The sequence below is a fragment of the Megascapheus bottae genome, chromosome 5 (assembly GCF_031878675.1).
Source record: "Megascapheus bottae isolate mThoBot1 chromosome 5, mThoBot2.hap1, whole genome shotgun sequence".
In the NCBI taxonomy this organism is placed as follows: Eukaryota; Metazoa; Chordata; class Mammalia; order Rodentia; family Geomyidae; genus Megascapheus; species Megascapheus bottae.
Window position 1 is genome coordinate 38,858,849 of NC_143513.1, and position 23,294 is coordinate 38,882,142.

The window sequence follows — 23,294 nt, forward strand, 5'->3', positions numbered from 1 at the left end:
TTAACTCCAGAATATAGAAGCAAAAGCCATACAATGAGTGATTGTTGTCCTTAATGTACTATGTTATCTCTCATCTCTTTTGCTATCCCTTGGTTATCTCATATTGTTACAGTAGTTCACCTTGTTATCTGATATATTGTATATATGTTATCAGGTTATTTGAAATAGGATAGGGAAGGGGGGAAAACCAGATGAGGGGCAGGGGTGTGGGGGAGGGAAATGGGGACCAAAGCATGAGAAAGGGTATCAATGTATGTGAAGTAATGCACCTTCTATATGGTGAATATAATGTAACCCTTCTATTAATTACAATAAAAATATATGAAAGAAGAGATAAATAAATGAAAAAAAACCCTGTCAATGTATCTCCTATCTAAATTCATTCTTTTGCCAGACTATACACTTCCTTATTTAATTAAGTTGTTTAAATTCTCAAGAAAATGTTTCTTAAGAAATGCCCCCATTGCTGCTCTATCAAGCATCTCTTCCAAAGTGATTTAAAGAGTACCAAGTAATTTTCATTTAAAATAATCACTGAACATCTAATATTTTTGGAAAATAGGAATAAAAACAGAAGAAATAACCAAATACAAATATATCCAATATATCAGCTAACAAAGTGAGGTACTGTAACAATATGATACACCCAAGGGGCAGCAAAAGAGATAAGAGATAACATAGTACATTAAGGACAACAATCACTCATTATATGGCTTTTGTTTCTATATCCTAGAGGTCCTTTCATTTAGCGTCATATTATATGGCCTTATGTATCTAGGTTTTGCTCTATTGCAAATCTCTGCTAGGAGAACCCAAGGTTTCTACTGGTTATGACAAATGAGGGAAACCATTGAGCCTATGTTCCTTTGAGTCTGGCTTACTTCACTTAATATGATTTTTTCTAAGTCTTTCCATTTCCTAACAAATGGGGTGATAAGATGAGGGGTGAGGGTTGGGGGGAGGGAAATGGGGACCAAGACATGAGAAAGGGTATCAATGTATGTGAAGTAATGCACCTTCTATCTGGCAAATACAATGTAACCATTCTATTAATTACAATAAAAATATATGGAAAAAAAACAGAAGAAAGTAATTAAAGCCAGATTCTAACAGTCAATGCATCTGAGGCTCCAGACACACAATCCACGTGTGTATTCCAGTAAAACCCTACAATGAGGTAATTTTTTATTATTGTCTTTATTACTATTGCAAAAACCCAGTGAGGGGAGGAGGAACTTTTCCCATTAAATGCATTAAATGTATGATAAACTTTCAATGTCTTATGCCAAAAGGCAACTCTCTCCTATGGCTACCTCTTATAAAATTGAGAGAGAACTACTGATTAATTGTAGATAATCTAAACATTTCAGTTTAGCCACCATATTTTGCTCCCTTCTGCTCTCTTTTGTAAATCCAGATAAGGAATTGTGAAATTGGCAGAAAGATCACTCTCTCCGCCCTACTTTTTTCTCCCTTCTGGAGCTTAATTGAACTGGAAGAGGCAAGGAGAAAAAAAAAATCACCTCATACCAAAAAGTGTGGGGCTTGGAAGAAATAAAGCCAACACACACACACACACTTTTAAAAAAAGAAGCAGGGAGGAGGAAACATTTTTGTCTAATCCTTTTGGATTAGAGCTAATGAGAAAGAAAATTTTCTTTTTCAGGAACATGATCTTGTGCAAGTAACAATTAACTATTTCCGGTTTTTAAAAATTCATTTTTATTCTGTTAGTTGTCTAACAGGACTCCTGATATGTCTATATATGTATACCTTGATCAGACTCTCCTCCTATGTCACTCTCCCTCATCCCTTCTCCATTCCACTTCTACACCACGGGCTTCACCATTCCATTTTCACACATGCACATGAAGTGTTTTTATCCTATTTGCCATCTTTTACCTTCTCCATTTTTCCTCTCTAATCCCACTAGTACTCACACCCCAGAAAGGTCCTTTCTGGACCTGTATTCAGATCCTGACCTTACTGTCCTTCATTTATTTTTTCAGGGCAAATACAGTATTTTAATCCAATGGATCCCTCTATATCCTTCTTAAAATATTTCTTCTATCATTGAAAATAAACACAGAGATTTTTAAGTTTAAAGGTAAAAAAATAAAAGATGTGCTAGAGCAGGGTTCCAGTGGTACACGTCTTTAATCCTAGCTACTCCAGAGAGCAATCTGAGGATTGTGGTTTCAAAGCCTGCCCAGGGAGACCAATCCAAGAGACATTCTTATCTTTTATTAATCAGCAAAGATCCAGAAGTGGAGATGTGCTTCAGGTGGTAGAATGCCAGTTATGAGCAAAAGAGCCAAGCCAAGAAAGGAGGCTCATAGTTCGAGATATGCCAGAACTCAGCTGTACAACCATATAGTTAAAACATGCATAAATGCTTTCACCGAATATAAAGAGGCATCTAAAACTCAGCTAGAACCCAGCTTTTTTTTCTTTGGATAAAGCTTTGTGTAAATGCATGTTTAGCTCTGAATTACAGTAGATAAATCATAGTTTACCCTGGAAGAATCTTTTGATTTGTCTCTTAATAGGTTACATCCATCTAAATGTATATCATTCTTTTTTTTGGATGGAAAAGTGAGGTTTTTTTCTCATTCTTTTTATTATAGAGTTATAATCTTGTCCAACATAAATGCTCCTAATTTTTTCTAGGGGGTTTGAAGCAGAATAGCTTTAGTTTTAACTCTTTATAGTAGTAGGTAGATTCCATTGAGTCCTGTTAGCACCTTAGTGCTCACACTAGAACTAGGGAAGGGGGGTTCATATTACTTACCATACCTTTTAAAGAATAGTTCCTAATTGTGTCACACTTTCCTCTTACGTATTATTATATTGTTGTGATACTGTTGAGATATAACAAAAAACAACTTGAAGCTGGGTGCCAGTGACTCACATCTGTAATCCTAGATACTTAAGGAGGCTGACATCTGGAGGACTGGATTCAGAGCAGGCTCCAGCAGAAAAGCCCGCAAACCTCTATCTCCAAAATAACCAGCAAAAATCAGGGGTTTGAACTCGGGGGCTCACACTCTCCCTTGGCTTCTTCAGCATTGAACTATACCACTCGAGCCATAGCTCCACTTATAGCTTTTCATTGTTTTTGTTCATTGGAGATGAGAGACTCATGGACTTTTTTGTTTGGGCTGGCTTTGAACCTCAACCCTTAGATCTCAGCTCCAGAGTAGCTCCAGCATCCCCAGAATCCTGCTATATCTACACTATGATTTTATCATCTGGCAAGTCATCATTCTACATGTGAGTCTTACATGGGGAATCATGAGAAGAGGTGGGAGAATGCAGGGAAGAGTAGGGAAGGGAATCTTCTTTGTCATTTCAAGTACCGGAGACTTGGCTAAGAACCCAGAGTTCACTGTAGCTTAGTCCCCACCCATACATATTAAATTTCTCATCCACTTTTGTCTAGTGTGACTTACAAAGTATATTTGATTTGTGCTTAATTTTTAAATCATAATTCTTTAATTGGAGATTTTAATTATCTTACCTGAATTCCCACATCAGTGATTTTATAACACTCTGATATAGTAAGTTCCTTCAGTTTTTTATGTTTAGAAAGTATTGACAAACCCTAGAAATGTAAAGAACATCTCATGAATAATTTAGCACAGGCGGTACATTTCCATTCACTTCTGTATGCAAACTAACAGCATAAAAAAAGACAACCACTTATGCAAACTAAAAAATATAAATTCTATTTTATAACTTTTTGATATTTAACAGAGACTAAATCATGTTGGTTAGAAAAAAAATCATTAAGTAAATTTTTCCTATTGTCTCAAATGGTTTACAAAAAGTGTTAAAGAACCCAAGAGCAAAATAACTCCTCAAGTTATGTTGCTGTCTCCTAATAAATGCTGGCTAAATCACCCATACATCGAATACACTCTATGTGGCTAGCACATGCATTTGTCAATATGGTCTTATTCCTAATCTAAATATCTAATTATTTTATTTCTTAATATTTTGAGGTAAAGGGGAATATATCTATCTATCTCTCTCTCTCTCTATCTATCTATCTATATCTATCTATCTATCTACATATATATATATATAAATATATAGCTTAGTCTGACTTTTAGTTAACCATCATCCCTCAGCCTCTTTTGAGTACTGGAATTATAGACACAAACCACTTACCCTCAACTTGTATTCATCTTTTTATATTTTACTTTTCATTACATTTCATTGATTTTTTTCCAGTCCTGGGGCTTGAATTCAAGACCTAGGCTCTGTCCTTTAGCATTCTCAAGGCTAGTGCTCTACCAGTTGAGCTACAGCACCATTTTCAGCTTTTTCTGTGTATGTGGTACTGAGGAATCGAACTCAGGGCTAGGCACACACAACACCACTAGGCCCTTCATTGATCTTAAATACAGCATTTGGGATCTAATTGAAAATGATTCATGCAAATATTAGATCCTGTTTTTACCTGATGTACAGATTAGGTCCTTTCATTTAAAGAAAAAAGAGAAAAGTCCAGACAAGAAAAGCATGCTTGATTTTAACTACTGTTTATACCATATTTCTAATTTTATTTAAAGGGTCTATGTATTGCTTCAAAATAAAGTTTTCTGTTGATTTCTTAATGTTATTGTGATTATGGGTCTTTTGCTAGGAACACATTGTTTTCTGCCTTGTTTCCAAAGAAGAGTCAGGCCCTGTGGAGCCATTGCATGTGGTCTGCACTCCAGATGTTGGATGAAACTTTATTCATGTTAGAAGAATTGAAAGAGTTTAGAACCAATTTGTCTGAACAAAAATATCAGTATATACAAAGTTCATCACTTTGTTCTATATTTGATAAGATGTGATTTATTATTTTATGAGAAACTGCCCTATAAATAGTCTCTTAAGTGTACATGTAGATTTGTGTTGACTAGAGGTTTCTTAAGATTGGCTGCAAGCAAAATACCCTTCTAAATATGACATGTATCAGTCTAGATGCTCTTGACTGCTTTATTAAAACAACCTAAAAACTAAAATAGAGGGGCTGGGAGTTTGGCCTAGTGGTAAAGTGCTTGCCTACCATGCACAAAGACCTGGGTTCAATTCCTCATGTACATAGAAAAAAGCCAGAAATGATGCTGGGGCTCAAATGGTAGAGCTCTAGCCTTGAGAAAGTCCAAGGACAGTGTTCAGACCCTGAGCTCAAGCCCAGGACTGGCAAAACAAAACAAAACAAAACTAAACTAAAATAGAATGTATACTTAAGCAATGCCATTGTTCACTAATTAAAAGATAAAAGTACAAAATTAAATTGCTCAGTATCGTAAGCTGTTAGATAAATACATAGTGAGATGCCATAATTCATCTGTGAGGATGACAAGAATTAAAAAGCTAGACATTAAAAAGGCTTGATGAAGACGTGGACAAATGCATCCTTATACAGTGCTAGTAGCAACTATGGAAAGTGATGATAGAAATCCAGAGTGCCAGCAACCATGGAAAATAGTACAACAGCTTCTCAACAAGGAAACATGAACGGGGAGCCAGTGGCTAATGCTTGTATGCTTTTTTGGGAGGCAGATATTGATTACGACTCAAGGCCAGTCCAGGCAAAAAGACTGCCCTCCCCAAAACCCTCATCTCAACAAATAGATGAGCAAAGTGGCATGCACCTGTTATCCAGCTATCTGAAAGGCTGAATCAGAAGGATCTTAGTTCCAGGACAAGTCAGGCCAGGCAAAACATTCATAAGGCTCCATCTCAACAAAATAGGCGGTGTGGTGGTATGTGTATTTCACCTCAGCTATTCTGATAATAGTAATAAGAAATGGCCCAGGAGTTTGGCCTAGTGGTAGAGTGCTCGCCTAGCATGAGATTTACAGTTCAAGGCCATCCCAGGCAGGAAAGTCCACGAGACTCTTATTTCCAATAAACTTTTCCAAAAAAAAGCTAGAAATGGAGCTGGAGTTCAAGTGGTGGAGTGCTAGCCTTGAGCAAAAAAGCTCAGGGATAGCAATCAGGACCTGAATTCAAGCCCTAGGACAGCCTCCGCCCCACTCCCCATCACACACCAGAAAAAAGGGGCTGGTCATGTGGCTTAAGTGGTAGAGTACCTATAGAGAAAGTGAGAAGCTGTGAGTTAAAACTCCAGTACTACACCCTCCAAAAAAACTCCACAAAGGTACTGTTATTAGATAACCCAGAAATTAGATGTCTAACTCAAGACAAGTTGAAACATGTCCACACAAAATTTTTACATGAATATTCTTAACACCCAAATGTCTAGCAACAGATGAAGGGGTAAGTAAAATGTCTTTTATCCATGCAATACAATGCTATTTACTAATAAAATATAGTAAGACAAGCTTTTGTATGGAATAACCCCAAAGCATTACCTAAAGTTAAAAAAAAAAAAGCCAGAATCAGCCAGGCGCAGTGGCTCACACCTGTAATCCTAGCTACTCAGGAGGCTGAGATCTGAGGATCAAGGTTCAAAGCCAGCCCGGGCATAAAAGGACCTGAGACTCTTATCTCCAATCAACCTCTAGAAAATGAGAAGTTGGGTTTGGTTCAAGTGAAGGGCAGTAGCTTTGAGCTGAAGAACTCAGGGACAATGCCTAACCCGAGTTCAAGCCCCATGACCCACAAAAAAAAAAAAAAGCTAGAATCTAAAACCTACATATTGTATGATTTCATTAATATATAATGGATGGGCAAATACACAGAAATAAAAAATAATATGTGGTTGTCCAGAACTGGCCTAGAGAAGGATAGAGATATGTGTGTCTGCTAATGAAAAGATATAAAAATGTTCTGAAATTGGTTTCTGGTTATGGTTACACAACTCTGAATATATCTTGAAACACCAATTGCATGCTTGAAATGAGTATTTGTCTTACAAGGTGTGAATGATAATTTTTAATTTTTAAGTTTTTAATTTTTTATTGTAAGAGAAGGGTTACATTATATCCTCCAGATAGAAAGTGCATTACTTAATAATCATTGCTACTCCTTCTCATGTTTTTGTCCCCATTTCCCTTCCCCCTCCCCTCATTTTGTTTTCCCCTTCCCTATCCTATTTTAAATAAATGAATAAACATATATATATAATATATCAGATCAAAGTAAGATACTGTATATTGAATTTTTTAAAATTACCTGAACTATTGGCCATAAAATTCCTCCTAAAGAGGACATGCTGAGGCTTGTAAGTTCATTGCTTGTTTTATTTAATACCTTGGGATGAACATCTTAAGAGGCTGGTGCCTAATGCTAAACTTTTACCTCTGTAAAAGATAAAAAGGACAGACCAGAAAGATAGCACAAAAAGAAGGAGGCAAGGGGAGACAGCAGGACGGATTGACTGGGCTCTGTGGAGAAATGCAAGCTGGTGTCCACTTCCAAGAAAACTGAAGCATCATTGCAATGTGGGTTCTCCCTGGTCTCCAGAAGCCAGCCAAACTTACAAAGTTCTTTGTAGAAGAGAGGTTTATTTTCCTAAAGTGGCTAAATCTCATAACAAGGCAAAACAGGGGGAAATGACTTGGTATGGGAACTAGTGACATCATCATCACTTCAGGTTGTGGGAGAATTCGACACTCCAGTCATCCTAGGAACCAAATTCTCCTCTGTAGCCCAATAAATGGAGGAAGACATAGCCAAAAATTCCTAAGCCACTATCAGGTTCATTTCAGGAGAGTGTCAAGACACAGGTTCAAAAGAAATCAGGGACCAAGTCCACAAGAACCTTGGGACATTATTCTAAGAAAAAACGAACATTGCCATATGCAACAGAGATGGACAGAACTTTCCCTGTCTAGGCTTGTACATACTGAGGATAATGAGAAGAACTACATGGCAGGTATGATTGCTTCCAGTAGTCTTGAGATGGTGGTTTAGAAGAGACATTGAGAGAGGAAGAAGAATTTGAAGGAAGCCTGAAAGATCCAGTGTGTTCTTGACAAGGGAACAGTATTTCAGATGGAGGAAGTGGCATGGAGAGAGACTTCACTTGGGAAGTGTGAGTTGTTTTGGAAGTAATCCAATTTGAGGGTCACTGGGATGAGTGGGAGGGGAGACAGAACGCTGCTAGGAACAGAAACATCCGCACAAGACATTTGGAAGCAAAAGATTCATGAACATTTTCCCTCCAATTTGACATCTGGAATCATTTAGCTAATGTAGATTGACATTAGCAATGAATGAGTGACCAAATGTTGGGATGGTGTGTTTGTCTGTGTCTCTGTGTGTTTGTGTGTGTGTACTCACATACAATTGAGTCATACTACTTCTGGTTTTACCAACATAAATGTAAAATGTCCTCCTCCCAACTCTTTATTTTGAAAATATTCAAATTTACATAAAGGTTTAAAAAATGTCCGATTAAAAACTTTTTAAAGGGGTAGTGGGACAATAAAAGAATAAAATGGGGATGAATATGATTAAAGCACATTACATGCATTATGAAAATATCACAATTAAGCCCCCTTGTGTGACGAATATATGTCAATAAGAAAGATTCAAAGAATGTTACAAAAATACCTAAACTTTCTACCAAAACTCATCAATTATAATCATTTTACTATATTTTCTTAACTACTTATATATGAACATATTTTGTTCATGTAGTTATATGAATATAGTTTTATATTTCTATATATACATATGTAACTACTTTTACATGTTTGTACAGAAATTTCTCCAAATCTTTTAAAAGTAGATTTCAGATTGCATGGTGCTTTATCCCCTAAATATTCTCTGTGCATCTTCTTAGGAATAATGATGCTCTGCTATGTAATTCTATAGCATTATGTGTCTATAGTATAACATTTATGGCATTATGAAACCTAAGATGTGTATTTGTAATGTCCTAATAGTTAATACAAAGTCAATAATTACTTTTTCTTATACCCATAACCAAAAATAGTTTGTGAATTGCATGTGATTGTTTTGTCTTCTTAGCTTTTAGTTTTATCATTCAACACACTGACTTTTGAAGGGCCCAGGCCAGCTACTATGTAGAACTGCTAATTCTCAAAGCCCAAATGATTTTTTATGTTTCCTGTTTTAGAGATCCTTCTTCCCTGAACCTCGGGCTTCATTTGTGTGTGTTCTATGCATATGGGTGGTCTCTCGCAAGAGTATCATCAGACTAAGACATGCAGCTGTAATCACTCCCACTCAAGCTCAAAGCAGAGCTGAGAAAATGTGGAATTTGAAGAAGCCTTAAGTGTTTGGTTGAGAGGAAGGAAACAATGCCAGATTTACTCACTCATTGAACATTTTGAGTGCTTCTTAGGAACTAGGCCTTGTTTTAGGCAGCCTCAATATGAGCTTGTCCAGCCTCTGCCCCAAGGAAGCGTATGATGCTAGAAGGAGGCAGAGAAAGAACAAATACTAAAGTATACTGATCTGGTGGGTGGGTGCAGGCATATAGAAAGCATAGTAGAAACAGAGGAGCCCCTAAATTTACAGCAATTCCAGAAATTCTTCTCACAGCTGGAACATCAGTGACAAGAAAGAATTTGCAGAGATAAGGAATCAGGGAGAGGGTGTTTCAGACAGATGGGATAACTTGTCAAGGAGAAGAAGGCAGAGCACTGAAGATGGGAGGGTCAGCTCAGTGTTGCTGGAGCCAAAGGGGAAAAGAACGTGAGCTAGAAGTGAGGCTGCAGAGAGAAGTCAGGGATCCTAGGAAGAGTGAGGTCCCTCACACCAAGGTGTTCAGATTTCCACTGTGAGCAGTGTGAAGCTCCTGAGAAACTCTGAAGAAGGTGAGGACAGGCTGGGAGTTGCCCACTGGAGGGTTGCACCTCATTAGAACTGGGTGGTGGATTAGCAAACAGTAGCTTCAAAAAGTGAGGTATAGACGAGCAATAGCATTTGAGTAAGACAGTGGGGGGGCATATGGGGGGGGGGACTGGAAGGTGCACCAGAGAAAAGAGCATTCCATTTAGCAAAGATGGTGACAATATTCACCCTGGCTTCTTTCTATTGTAGTACATTTGAAAGCAGTTAACAGCTATTATTGCTATGAGGCTATTTTAGAACATCGTAGATAGTAGGAAACATCTGCTATAAGGTAGCAGAGATAAGATACAGAACAGGCATCATTGATAATTCCTAGAAAATATCTAGACTGACAAGTTATTTTTTAGCAGTTATAGGTATCATGAATCATGTTTGTGATGGGAAAGAATTAAGCCATCAGCATGGTCAAGAAATTTAACATTGTTTCAGTAGACACTGTTGGTTATTGGCTCTGTTTCTCCTCTGACTTCATTGCTTGGCTTTGTACCACCCTTCTGACCTCCCTTCTTTAGTCTCGGTCACAGGCCCTTTTCCCTTACCCTTCAGCACTGGTCCTCCTCTGTGGACACTTCTCCTCAGTCCTGCATCCCCCTGAGGACACCGGCCACGGTCACACCTGTGCGTGAAGAACTTCCCCATCTCCAACTCATTGCCTCTCCCCTAAGCCTTTCACCTGAGAATCTTCCCTACTTCAACTTCCTCTCAAAACCCGTCACTTTTCTTAGCCCGTTACTCTTTGTGGAATGGGCCCTTTACCCATTCCACATAGCTGGAAGACCAGCTATGTCCAACCTATTGTGTGCTGTTATCTGTGTGTTCAAGTCCTAGCTCCTTGGCCTAACTTGAAATTTCCCCAGTGGCACCTGCTTCTCATAACAAATTCTACTAGCAGGCCTCAGCTGCCTGAGCTCCTGGAACAAACCCAGGTTTGAATTCTTCTATGTGGGACAGGCTGAGTCACACACTCTCTCCATCACTACAGCTGTCACACCATACTTAAATTGCCCACACCTGTCCTTCCAGATCAGGCTGCAGAGAACAGGTCTGATTCATGGTTGGTCACTGTCCAGTCTAGCACTTTGCCTTCACTCAAAGAGGGTTAAGTGTTCACCACTTGCCAGGGTTCTGGGAAACAGCAGTGAACAGAACAAAGTCACAGCCCTGTGGATTTCATCTTCTAAGGAGGGTATGCTATGCCATTGGCTGCCATAATAGGTACTCACAATCTAGTACAATCATGAAAATGGTTGAAATGTGGGCAAATGAGAGTCTTCCTAAACCACTGTCTAAGCACATAGTCTGGAACATGACTGACTCATTTTTCCTTTAAATAACAAATATGGTGGTGACCAAGGCAACTGAAAAAGGGACTGAGCTGTGCTGATCGTGGGCGGCATGGTCTTTCATAAGTTATTTTTCTCTTAACTAGTAGAATACAGTTTCTCATATACATTCAGATATCGTATTCAAATAATCAGTCTTTGGCGTAGAAAAGGAAGGAACAATGCCTCTTTTAATGACAGGATTTTTGATACATTATCTTTTATTTGTTTTGTACCTCAGGCTAGACAGAGCAGTGATTCCTGCCTACAAGTCCTGCTACTTAGGAGATGTAGATTTTGGAGGAGCATAGCTTCAGGCTTGCCCAGGCGATGTTAGCAAGACCCCATGTCAATAAATAAGCCAGGAATGATAGAATGCAACCCAAATCCTAGCTATATGAAGGCATAGGTAATTAGGAGAATTACAGCCTGAACCAGCCTGGGCAGAAAGCATGAGACTGTGTCTAAAAATAACCTAAAGCCAAAAGGTCTGGCAGTTTGTCTCAAGTGGTAGAATATGTACCTAACAAGTGATATGGCCCTATGTTCGAACCCCAATACCCTCTCTACTCCCATCCAAAATCTTAAAGATACCTATCTCTCACACTTTCCTGAAGATTAAGCTACCTCCAAATGAATGGATTGCTTGAAGCCACCCCATAGGTCTAGACCCAAGCCTTTGTGCAGGTCATTTCTTCTCAGGCTCACCTTCCCTCTCCTTCTTTAGGAAATTAAGACTTTATTTGCTTCCCCATGCCCATGGTGCTTTGCAAACAATGCCAAGAGGAAGTGCTGTATTTTCCTGTTCATTCAGGCACACAGTCAGAATAAATAACTTTGAGCTAAGTGAATAGTGCAAGTCTAATTGAAAACTCACTCAGAAGAACTGAGACTATAATTATCAGAAAACAAGAAAAATTTGCCCCTAAAGGTATGACTTTCTCAATTTGATCTCTGAAGTATCTGTGCAATGTCCCTCCGGAACTGGTGTTCTAAATGTTCAGTTTGTAGTCAGACTCACAGTTCATCAGCCTTCTAGTCAAGATGGGTGTTTGGGCTAACTCATTCTCATTTGACTGAGGTTAGGTACCACAGCTGCTGTGCCCTGTTATTGTCAATCACTTGCCTTTTTTTTATTGTAATTAGTAAAAGGGTTACATGATGTTTGCCAGATAGAAGGTGCATTAATTCACATACATTGATACCCTTTCACATGTCTTGGTACCCGTTTCCCTCTCCCCCCACCCCCCACCCGTCTTGGTTTTCCCCCCTTCCCTATCAAATTTCAAATATCCAAATACAAATAAATTCAATATATCAGATAACAAAGTGAGATACTATAACAATATGAGATAACCAAGGGACAGCAAAGGAGATGAGAGACAACATAGTACATTAAGGACAACAATCATTCATTATATGGCTTTTGTTTCACTATCCTGGAGGTCCTTTCAATTAGCTTCACATTATATGTCCTTATGTATCAAGATTTTGCTCTATTGCAAATCTCTGCTAGTAGAGCCCAAGGTTTCTACTGATTATGACGAATGAGGGAAACCATTGAGCCTAAGTTCCTTTGAGTCTGGCTTACTTCACTTAATATGATTTTTCTAAGTCTTTCCATTTCCTAACAAATGGGGCAATGTCATTCTTTCTGACAGCAGCATAGAATTCCATTGTGTACAAATACCACAACTTGTTGATCCACTCATCAACTGAGGGACATCTAGGTTGGTTCCATATCTTTGCTATGGTGAATAGAATCACTTGCCTTTTAAATCAGAGCTGAACTGACTCATCTTCTGGAGATTTACTTTCAATCACTCAGCAGAAAACTAGCATTATTTCTAGTTGCTAAACCATGCGTATCTATTCACAGCTCTCTCAAAAATAGAGAAAGGAACTGGAGATTATATTCATAATTTTTAACTTTTACCTTAACTTTTAATTTTTACCTGAGTAAGTAAAATGTGAGTATATTTTTTGGAAATAAAATAGTTTTTTTTACCAAATACTAAAAAATAAAACCTAAGATGTAATATTTAGTCCCCACCCCATCCTCTCAGCGACATTCACCAGACACTTCAGACTTGGGATAAGTATAGTGGTGCAATCTAATTTTGAAGTTTTATTATGTGCTTTGATCCCCTAGTTCTTGTTATGCTATGACCTTTAAGTGACAGCTGAGCACTCACATGAGTCAGGGAGAGGTCTTACAGAAAAACAGGAGAAAAACAATCCCATGCCTTTAAAAGTCTAAGTCATGACAGACTTGGGGAAAACATTTTTAACAACTATGTTCTAGAATCTATGTCAAGAGAAAAGGAGAGGAGCAAGGATAAGGAGAGAAGGGTGGAGGAAAAAGGTAAAAAAAATAGGGGCAAAAAGGAGGAGACAGTCAAGAAAGGAACAGGAAAGGGAAAGAAGGGAGCTTAGGAGAAGGGAGAGAGAAAGGGAAAGACGTGCCAAGAGGGATTCCCCTAGGGAGGCCTGCTCATGTCTGTTCATCTGGAAAGGAAGTTGAAATCTCCTCCAAGCCTGAAGCTCTAGAAATAAATGGAAATACATACCACTTTTGCCTGGTAGGATTGCAAAAGAGATTTTTTCTGTGATCATCTCATTGTTAAAATTCAATGAGGAAAACAGAAACAACCCAGTATACTCAGCCCTGAGGAAATTTAATTTAATGTAATTGGCTATGTAGGAAGACCAGAAACTGAAAAGCCCTGACCTAAACTAGAGATTAACAGCAATAAGAAGCCCCTATCACCTGTAAGCTAGAAGGATAATGAGAAGAGGTGGTATTATTAAAACCAGAGGCCAAGATCACCAAGGAAAGCTACAAGTCTGTTCAAAGAGAGTGGAGTGTAAAGGATATTTGGGGAACGGTGATGATGTAAAGAACAGGGAAGAACACTCTGGCCCCTCCTTTCTGTGAACATGGTCACTCACAAATATGTCACAGGCACCAACCTCAGCTTGAAATCTAGCTGACACGAGTTAGCCATTATACAGTGGAGGAAGGAGAGGCTTAAGCCTGCGTCTGTGGGCCAGCACAGATGTGGGAGCAGAACGTTTGCAAGGGCGGTCTGGGACAATGGACCTAAGATAGCCTCACAGGGTCAACCCAGTCTAGCATGACCTGAGAGGTCCTAAGTGAGGCCAGCAGGCCAACGGGGCCTGAAGACTTGGGAGGATCGAGGAGCTGGGACATATCAGGGATCTGCCTAGGCCAGAAACTAAAGACCATGGATCCTCTGCCCTCTCAGTTAATTCAAGCCTTAGACAGAAAATAGCATTGAGGGAAGCAGATGAACCCCCACCAGATGGGCTATTCCATGTATGGAATCTTACGCTCCATCTTACGCTTGGATAGCAGCAGTTCAAAGAAGGAGAGAAGAGACCATCTAATAGCAGACTGGAAGCAGAATCTAAGTGAACTCATGGGTAAAGAACAGACACTCCTGTCATCTAAAAGAGCCCTCTGTGGGGGAAGGGTGGACACATAACATGTGTCCATCATGTAAGGAAACAGAGAAACAGATTATGTTTAAAGTTGCATGTACAGATTTACATAGACAAGTTCCAATAGTTGCCTGCAAGGTAGAGTTCTCAGAAAAGATCTCCCAAACAGGTGATATCATTCAAAGATGAATAAAGATTTAGGAAAACGAAGGGAAAGGAGCCTCTCCTCTTGTCTTCCCATGCCCCTCCTACTGCACTGACTTCAGGAGGAGCCTTTAGACTTCTCGATGAACCTAAGCCTCTTAAAGAGTTTCAGAAACATGGCTGAGCACTTAGGTCTTAGCCTCTATCAGATTAGCAAATTACAGTGTGATCATGGTAGGATGGGAGAGGTTTCACCTCAAGAGTAGTAATAGTTAGTTTTCATAAATAAAAGACTTTACCAGGTAACTTGAGGAGATGAGTGGTGTTGGAAGAGACAGAGAAGATGGTAGGGGCAGCAGTGATCAGATGTATTATACTCATAAACTGACACATTGAATTAAAACTACTTTGTACAATTACAAAATAAGAAGAAGAAGGAGGAGGAAAAGGAGGAAGGGGAGAGGTAGAAGAATAAAGAGGTGCAGGCGGTGGCAGAGGAGAGGAGGAGCTGACTTATGGCTATTATCCTAGCAACTCAGGAAGCTGAGATCTTGTTCAAAGCAAGCACAGGCAGGAAAAATTTGTGAAAGTCTTTATCTCCAATTAAACACCAGAAAATCAGAAGTAGAGCAGTGGCTCAAAGTGATAAGAGTGCTAGCCTTGAGCAAAAAGTGCCCAGGCCCTGAGTTCAAACCCCATTACCAACAAAATAACTAGACAAAAAAATGAATGAATACGTACCTAAAGAAAGGGTTTAATCCCTCATTTGAAATAATTAGTACACATCTAGGACTCTCCTAGCAGTAGATTACAATAGCTCAAAACCTAGATACATAAGGCCATATAGGATGAGGCTAAATGAAAGGATCTCCAGAATATGGAAACAAGAGCTTCTGTTGTGTAATTGTTGTTCTTAATGTACTATGGTATTTCTCCTTTCTTCTGTTGCCCTTTGGTTAATTTCATATTGTTACAGTATCTAATTTTGTTACCTGGTATATTGTATATACATTTATTTGTTTATTTGAAATAGGAAAGGGAAGGGGAAAAAACAAAATGATTGGGAGGGGATGGGGGGAGGGAAATGGGGACAAAACCAAGAGAAGGGGTATCATTGTATGAGAATGTCACTGTAACCCCTGTATACATTACCCCAACAATTAAAAAAATTAAAGAAAGGGTTTAATGGGGCTATTTCTAGACTATAGTCTTGAACTAAAAACGTATCTCAAGGTTTCCAGGTAGTTTTAGGCTGTGCAATCCACAGGAAACATACACTTAAGCCATCTAAAGCATGTCTACCAAATTTGTTTGATAAAAAAATTTCAGGTGGTTATGCACGACTTTGTCAGTACTTTCCTCAAATGATTGAATTTTGAGTTTTTTAAACAGAGAAACATAACCTGATTTTCAAATAACCTATTCTAGGAACAATGTTCCTAAATTTGCTGTTTATAATCTAATAATTTAATAAAGCTAATTGTTCTTCTCTCACGTGTTTATAAACCAGAAAATGATTACATTTTAGAAAATAATAGATGGTTTCAAATATTTTACCTCATTACAGATGACTGTTCCAGAGATATCTACTGACACCAAAGAAAAGATGTTCACAATATACTCAAGTCCTTGGTCAGTCAAATGGTCACAATTTCGTAAACTCAAGTAGTGTAGGTTAGGGCAGCTGAAAGGAAAATACATTAAGAAGTAATTTCAGCTTCCAACCCATCACTGGTACCAGTTTCTTTGTGTAAATGTTATTGAAGATAAGGTTTTCTTTTTCTCAACATAAATGTAAGCCTAAAAGCAAAAAGACAAATCACAGACAGGTGCAACATTATGGACATGCCACAATGACAAATCACAAAAAGTGCAAGCTTAGATCCTCAGAACTCCTAAGACTTCTACAGGAATTGTAGTTGACCTTTACTGAACACAAGGCCTCTGACAAGAATAACAACCTAGCTACAACATCCCTTGTGAAATGCAGGAGTAGAGGTTCATATAGAGGCAATGTCTTCGTAAAGTACAGCAAGTCATTCTGTTCAGAGAGCCATCATTTCATGACTGGCTCCATTTCAAATGTTTCCTAGATGATGGTGATGAGCAGCAGCTTAGGTGTCATCAAGATATGATGTAATGTGTGACTTCAATGTCTGATTTGGATTCACTGAGGATTGGACTAATGTTCTCCAAAGGGCTTGGAGTCACGGTCTTTAGGTCTGTCTCTGATCTTTCCTATTAGCCATTATGCAGTTACTAATGAATCATATAGAGTTCTCTGGTGTAGAATATCGGTTTCCCATACCGCTCTGCCATTTTCACAACAGAGGAATCGCCCAGGAGCACACAGTTACTTAGGTTGAGCTCTCTTATCTTTGTGCTCGAGGGGCCTTCAAGAAACTGCTTTAGTCCAATATCACCAATCCTGTAGGAGACAATGAAAAAAGCTTCATATGTAATTTCACATATAATGGTATTAACCTAATAGGTTTATATCCATTTCTAAAACAGTAAATCATGACAATATATTAGTATTGTCAATGTTTTAAAACCAAATTTGATTATTTAGCACAGGTGATAATTATGGGAGACATTAAAAATTTTAATTGGACCATTTAATTAGGTTGCATGGTTATCAACAACATAGAGAGTCCCAGGTTAAAATGTGAACATATTAAGCAATCTCTGATATGATCTCCTGTAAAAGAAAAATAAAGTTCAGGAGAAGGAAACTAAGCTTGGAGGAATTTACACAAGATCAATTCAGGGAATGGAAACGCAAAAGGCAAATTATGGACCCTTTCCTTCTTAATCAGAGAAGGATGCTAGAAGACCCTGGCCTCAACCTCCCCATACTGACCTAATTACAAATACCTTCCTGCTATCAGCTGTCTTGCTTTATAAATGTCTGAAAATCTGTTTGGTCTACCAGCTCCTTTTCAAATTCCATTTGGAAACTACCAATTCCTCTTAAACGCATCTCAGCAAATAAAGCAAGGTAGGTGAATATATCAGTGCAATCAAACCTAAGGCATTTTCACACAAAACAAGCCTACAGATATACACAGGAAGAATGCTGAAAATAGGACAGGCTGTTTGCTGACAACGTTTATATCCTCCCGTTTTATATGTTCAAACTGGCCATGAATGGATTAACAGAGCCAAAAGATGTTGCCCTGTTTCAGATGATTGGTCTATATGAGTAAACATTGCTGTGCCCATCACTCCACTGTCCACCTGTAATGTGAAAGGCAAATGTTACAACATCCGGGCAAGCACATCAAGCTAGGTGGAAGTGGGGAAAGGGTATATAAGAAAAAGGAAACGCAAAATGACCAATCAAACATATTTCCTGGCAACCAATGGGCTTGGGGTAGGAGTTGCTTTCACTAACAAGAAAACAAAATACAACATGGGATTTTTCAGGTTAAGAAATACCCCTGGGAGCTCTTCAGCTTTTGTTCGCCATTGTGGTTACAGCGCTAGCTTGGGCTTCTCACCATGTCTTCTCACAAGACTTTCAGAATCAAGCGATTTCTGGCCAAGAAACAAAAGCAAAATCGCCTCATTCCCCAGTGGATTTGGATGAAAACTGGTAGCAAAATAAGGTACAACTCCAAGAGGAGACACTGGAGGAGAATCCAGCTGGGCCTGTGAGGAATTGTACCAGCTGCCCACATGTTTATGCTCCATCATGAACGAATTAAGCTGTAATGTCGCTACTGCTTGGACTGATAGTTTAAAGTGGATTTTTCTTTGGTTGTTTAAGAATGGGCACACTGAATAATAAATATGTGAGATCTTACATTTGAGAAAAAAAAAGAAATACCCCTGGGAAAGAATTTTAAAATATTAGGTTTTGAAAAATAGTAATTAATATGGAGTAAATGACTAAAATAAAACATACATTAAGATTCATTCTGAGATAAAAAAGTGTTTACTTATGATAAGAACAAATGACTAAGAAACTAAAATTTAAATAATTATAATAATAATAATTTAAGGTATCAAAGCCAAAACTGACCCTTTAGAAAATTTAAAAAATATTTGAAAAATTCTTTCCAAATGCTGAAGATAAGGATAATGATTTAAAATAAATGAGATACAAAAGAAATTCTTGAGAAAATACTGGAGCAAATAAAAAACAGTCTGTGTTAGGTGCACTTCCATGTCATCCCTAGATTCTCCTCACCTCCTATTAACCAGGGGCTCCTGATTCGCCTCCTTGACAAGAGGGCCTGGTGTGCCCTAGACAATCAGTATTTCTTGAATATACAACTGAATGACTTCTTACCTTATACAATTTGCCAAATTTAACACAGTCAGCTGCTTCAGGAGTGACAGTGACTTGAGACCACTGTCTGTTATTCCCTTGCAGTCCACCATGTAAATATGAGTGATATTGGGATAGTACTTGTCTATATATTTGAAGGACTCATCGGTGATCCTTTTATTTCCTGTTTAAAAGAAATCAGTTACTCTCTTTGGAATGTCCCCAAAGTGAAAGTAGAGAAATAAGACTGGGCCACATTTTTAGCATCACAAACCTTCAAACCGGATCTTTCTGAGACTGCAAGATTTGGAAAGAGCTTTGAAGGTATAATCAGAAATGTGTGGTGACCCAAGAAAAACCACTGATGTGATACGGAAGCACTTCTCAACCAAAACCTTTAGAAGAAAACAAGGAGGGAAGATAAGACTAAGCACAGTGTACAGAGTAAACAGTACGGGAATGAGATCATGATTTTCAGAAACCAATATACTATTAAAGTTTCTTAATTTCAAAGGAGATGAGATTTTTAAAATATATTTAATATGTTCACATTTGAGTACAGTAGCAGAATGTCAAAATATGTTACAAGATGTTTGGGAGGGGGTGGGGGGAAGTGGGGACAATAACATAAGAAGGGGTATCATTATATGATAAGTAATGCACCTACTATCTGGCAAATGTAACTGTAACCCCTTTATACATTACCCCGATAATAAAAAATAATTTTCTAAAAAAACATATTAGAAGAGTATGGGAAAACATGAGAAAATGGAATGTAGAAAAAATTGCAGTCATTTAGCAGCTTGACAGAGAATGAAGTTTAAGAGAATTAAATTGAAGCTAAGCAGGTTTGGATCTGGCTAGGACTTGGGATGGGAAAATTCAATATAAAGCTATATTTAGGTTATAACAATACTAGAGTAAAAATATCTTACCTGTGAGACCAAGTCTTTAAAGATTCAATGTTCAAGTGATTTTTGGCAGTGTGTGCATAGATGTATATTTTAAATGATTTATTATTACTACTCAATTTAAATGAAAAGACAATTCATGTTTTTGATAATCCAACCATTAGAATATTTGCATATGTAAATGAACTCAAGATAAATCTACTTTTCCACTACCTACTTTTACACAGTTGTCGGTCAGAGTTGGCATATCATTGATGGTCAGGTGCATAATTCCACTGCAGCTATCAGCAATGTTCTTGAAGCCTTGTACTGAAATCTGAATCACACAGAGTAGGTAAAAGTCATGAGAGAGTCTGGTAGCATGATTTCTAATAAAACCCCAGGTAGTCAAAAATCAAAGGAATGCTGTGGTTGTGTTGCTGTATTTTAAAACAGAAACCATAAAGAGGGGAGGAATTCAGTCTTGATTTTTTTAACATTTCATTTTTAAAATCATCTTTAAGTAGGTGTACAAAGGGGTTACCACTTCACATGTCAGTTTATAAATACAATTCAACTTGATCAAAATCATCCTTTACAATTAATGTTTCAATGAGGTGAGAGCCACATAAAACATAATCAACCACTTAAGCCATTTAATTATTCATAATGGGCAAATATCACTTGTATTTAGTTCCATTCTTGTTAACATAAAAGGAAAATTTGTATCCAGTGAACAGCTATCCCCATATCATCCCCTCAGCCCCTGGCATCACTAACCTGATCTCTGCCCCTGGGGATTGATCTATGCAGAATCTTTTCTACCTGGACTTTTCTACTTGGTTTCTTTCATTCTGTATATTGTTCTTTCCTTTCATGGCTTTATTCCTCATTGTAACATCCTTTCTTGTAGAAATACCACATTTATTTATTAATTTGTTTGTTGGTGGATATATAGAGTTTGGCCTCAAAATTCTTTCCTGTAATTTGTGCCTGTCACATCTTCCCCCCTGAGAAATGATCATACACAACTTTTACATTTTCCTACTATATCAGACAGCTATTAGGGATAGAAAAATTTTCAAGAGTCTGAAAATGAAAGAAAGAAAGAAAAGAGAGAGAGAAAGAAAGAAAGAAAGAGACAGAGAGAGAGAGAGAAAGAAAGAAAGAAAGAAAGAAAGAAAGAAAGAAAGAAAGAAAGAAAGAAGGAAGGAAGGAAGGAAGGAAGGAAGGAAGGATCCCACTTACTTACAAGGCAAAGCAGTCTAAAAGGGACTGTGAAGGATTTCTATGTAGTTGCTCTGAAATGTGATCAAAGTACCAGTAGAAGCCAAGCTGTGGAAGTCTGGCCTTGGCTTCAATGGCAAAATCATGTTCAAGAAAACAAGAAAAGGAGGTAAGAAGGAAGGAAAATACAGTAAAAATGAGGCCATTTATATCACAATACATGGATTATTGAGTAGATTTTCTCTAAGTATTCCCAGGGGGGTGAAAAGTCCAGGGGAGATAAATGTACATGTAAAAGCACAAAAAACTTGGAAGAAAAGAACAATGTTGCAGCTGGACTCAGAAGATCTGGGCTCAGTCCAACTCTACTTCTTCCTCACTGTGACAAAAGAGAACTCAACCTCACTAACTCTTGATTTCCTTATCTGTAAAATAGACATAGTAACAGCTCATTTTTAGGAGATTCTTGAGAAAACAAAAGGAAGCCATGAATATGAAAGTGATTTGGTTAGCACAATGCCTAGCCATTAATATTGGTTAGGACTTTTCTTATTTTTCTGAGCATAATTTGTTCCCACAGAAAAGGACAAAATTGAAAAGCAGAGGTACAGAGCCTTGGAAAGCTTTGTAATGCCTTTCTTGCATTGCAGAATTCAAAGACGTCATAGGATTTGAGGAAAGATCCCTATCTAATCCACAGTGTATCTACGGTACAGATGAACATGGTTTCTGGTACAGCAAAGGGTTTGCCATAATTGCTGAATGACACAACAGTATCAGAGTCAGGGCTAGATGCCATCTCATTCTGTCCAGGGATAGGAACTGTTGTTTTGACACCGCTGAGTTCCTTCTCATTATCTCAGGCCCTAGCGCCTCCCTCTAGTTCTAATATCACTAGTAATGACTTCCACAACCAACTTTTCCTTCTTCTTGTCTTGAAAACACATTTATAACGAGATCTGCTCAAAGAGGGGAAACGAGAGCAGCAAAGCAGCACAGCTGGGTGATTGATTATTTAGAATGCAGCCAAGGCCTGGGAGTTTGGCCTAGTGGTTAAAGTGCTTGCCTAGCATGCATGAAGACCCGGGTTCGATTCCTCGGTACCACATACATAGAAAAAAAGCTGGAAGTGGTGCTGAGGCTCAAGTGGTAGAGCTCTAGCCTTGAGAAGGTCCAAGGACAGTGCTCAGGCCCTCAGCTCAAGCCCAAGACTGGCAAAAAAAAAAAAATAGAATGCAGCCAAAAATTGGTGTCATCAATCAAAAAGATTATTCTGAAAAAGGTGGGGGAAATGGGAAAGAACCTCTGAAAAGAGATTTTTCAGCTGGAAATGGACTTAGTTTCCCCACTAAGTGTATATTAGGCTATCCCAAAAGATGTTTGGCTCATATTTTATGGCTCAAATATTCTTGCCAGAAAGTTTTAAGCCAAGCCACTATTAGTTGTCCTTTATCTTTGTTTAAATAATGAGAACAGAAATCTCAAAGTAAAATTTTCCTTTTCAAGAAAAAGCAAGGCATTTTACCATGCTGAAAAATCCAAGGTTTCATCACATCTGATACCAGTGCACTTCAGTGTAGGATTCATTCCTACAACACCTGGGATTTGATTTTTCTGCCTTATTGTGAGTGACTTTGACTTCCCCTTATACTAGCCTGCTGCCCTGCCCTTGCTGAGTGGAAAGTGTGGAAAATGGCCTCATGTTCCCATCATGCAGCCACTGCTACTAATTAGGGCAGAGGAGCTTGTGTGATTTCAAGCAAATTCTCTCCATCTGCCAATGGGTAGGTGTCAAACCATCAGCATGACAAGATAGAGTTGAGTGTGAAGGAAAGGAGTTGTCTACGAATCAATTGGAAGAAAACTCGAGGTGCTGAGTACCAGGGTCCACCTCAGGTCCCTCTGCATTTCAAGGTGGCAAAAAAAAGCAGGTGTGGGGAGGGAGCACCTGCCACCCTGATGATAACATCTTACCAGGCTTCCCTGTCCCACTCCTACTTTATAACTGTGTCTCTCAGTCAGTTGGTTCAGCAATATTAAAAAGACATGTATGCAGGACCAGACTGGTTATAACAGCTACAAATATCTATCTAAGTAGACATGGCCCAAGCTGTGATCCTGTACCATTTCCAGCTGTTTTGCTCATCCTACAGGACTTTATCCAATGATTAATGGACA

General features: G+C 38.4%; 2 protein-coding genes across 5 annotated transcripts in view; one reads left to right on the forward strand and one right to left on the reverse strand.

Annotated features, from left to right (window-relative positions):
* Positions 1-23,294, reverse strand: part of Fbxl13 (F-box and leucine rich repeat protein 13) — a 129,644-nt gene that overhangs the window by 21,106 nt on the left and 85,244 nt on the right. For 3 of the 4 annotated variants that reach the window (XM_090332922.1, XM_090332925.1, XM_090332921.1), the window contains 6 exons: positions 20,128-20,226; positions 19,274-19,394; positions 19,021-19,183; positions 17,032-17,151; positions 16,281-16,407; positions 3,521-3,604 (listed from right to left, as the gene is read on the reverse strand). In XM_090332922.1, the coding sequence (XP_090189048.1) occupies positions 3,521-3,604; positions 16,281-16,407; positions 17,032-17,151; positions 19,021-19,183; positions 19,274-19,394; positions 20,128-20,226 (714 nt within the window). The remainder of the gene's footprint in view (positions 1-3,520; positions 3,605-16,280; positions 16,408-17,031; positions 17,152-19,020; positions 19,184-19,273; positions 19,395-20,127; positions 20,227-23,294) is intronic. The other variant, XM_090332924.1, reaches the window with a different exon arrangement.
* Positions 18,218-18,383, forward strand: LOC150063240 (large ribosomal subunit protein eL39-like). Its single transcript, XM_090332326.1, has one exon. It carries the CDS (start codon positions 18,228-18,230, stop codon positions 18,381-18,383), a length of 156 nt encoding a protein of 51 aa, XP_090188452.1. The 5' UTR covers positions 18,218-18,227.

Bases quoted from the DNA above. Each gene is read 5' to 3' on its own strand.
- LOC150063240 (XM_090332326.1), top strand. From the start codon at position 18,228: ATGTCTTCTCACAAGACTTTCAGAATCAAGCGATTTCTGGCCAAGAAA.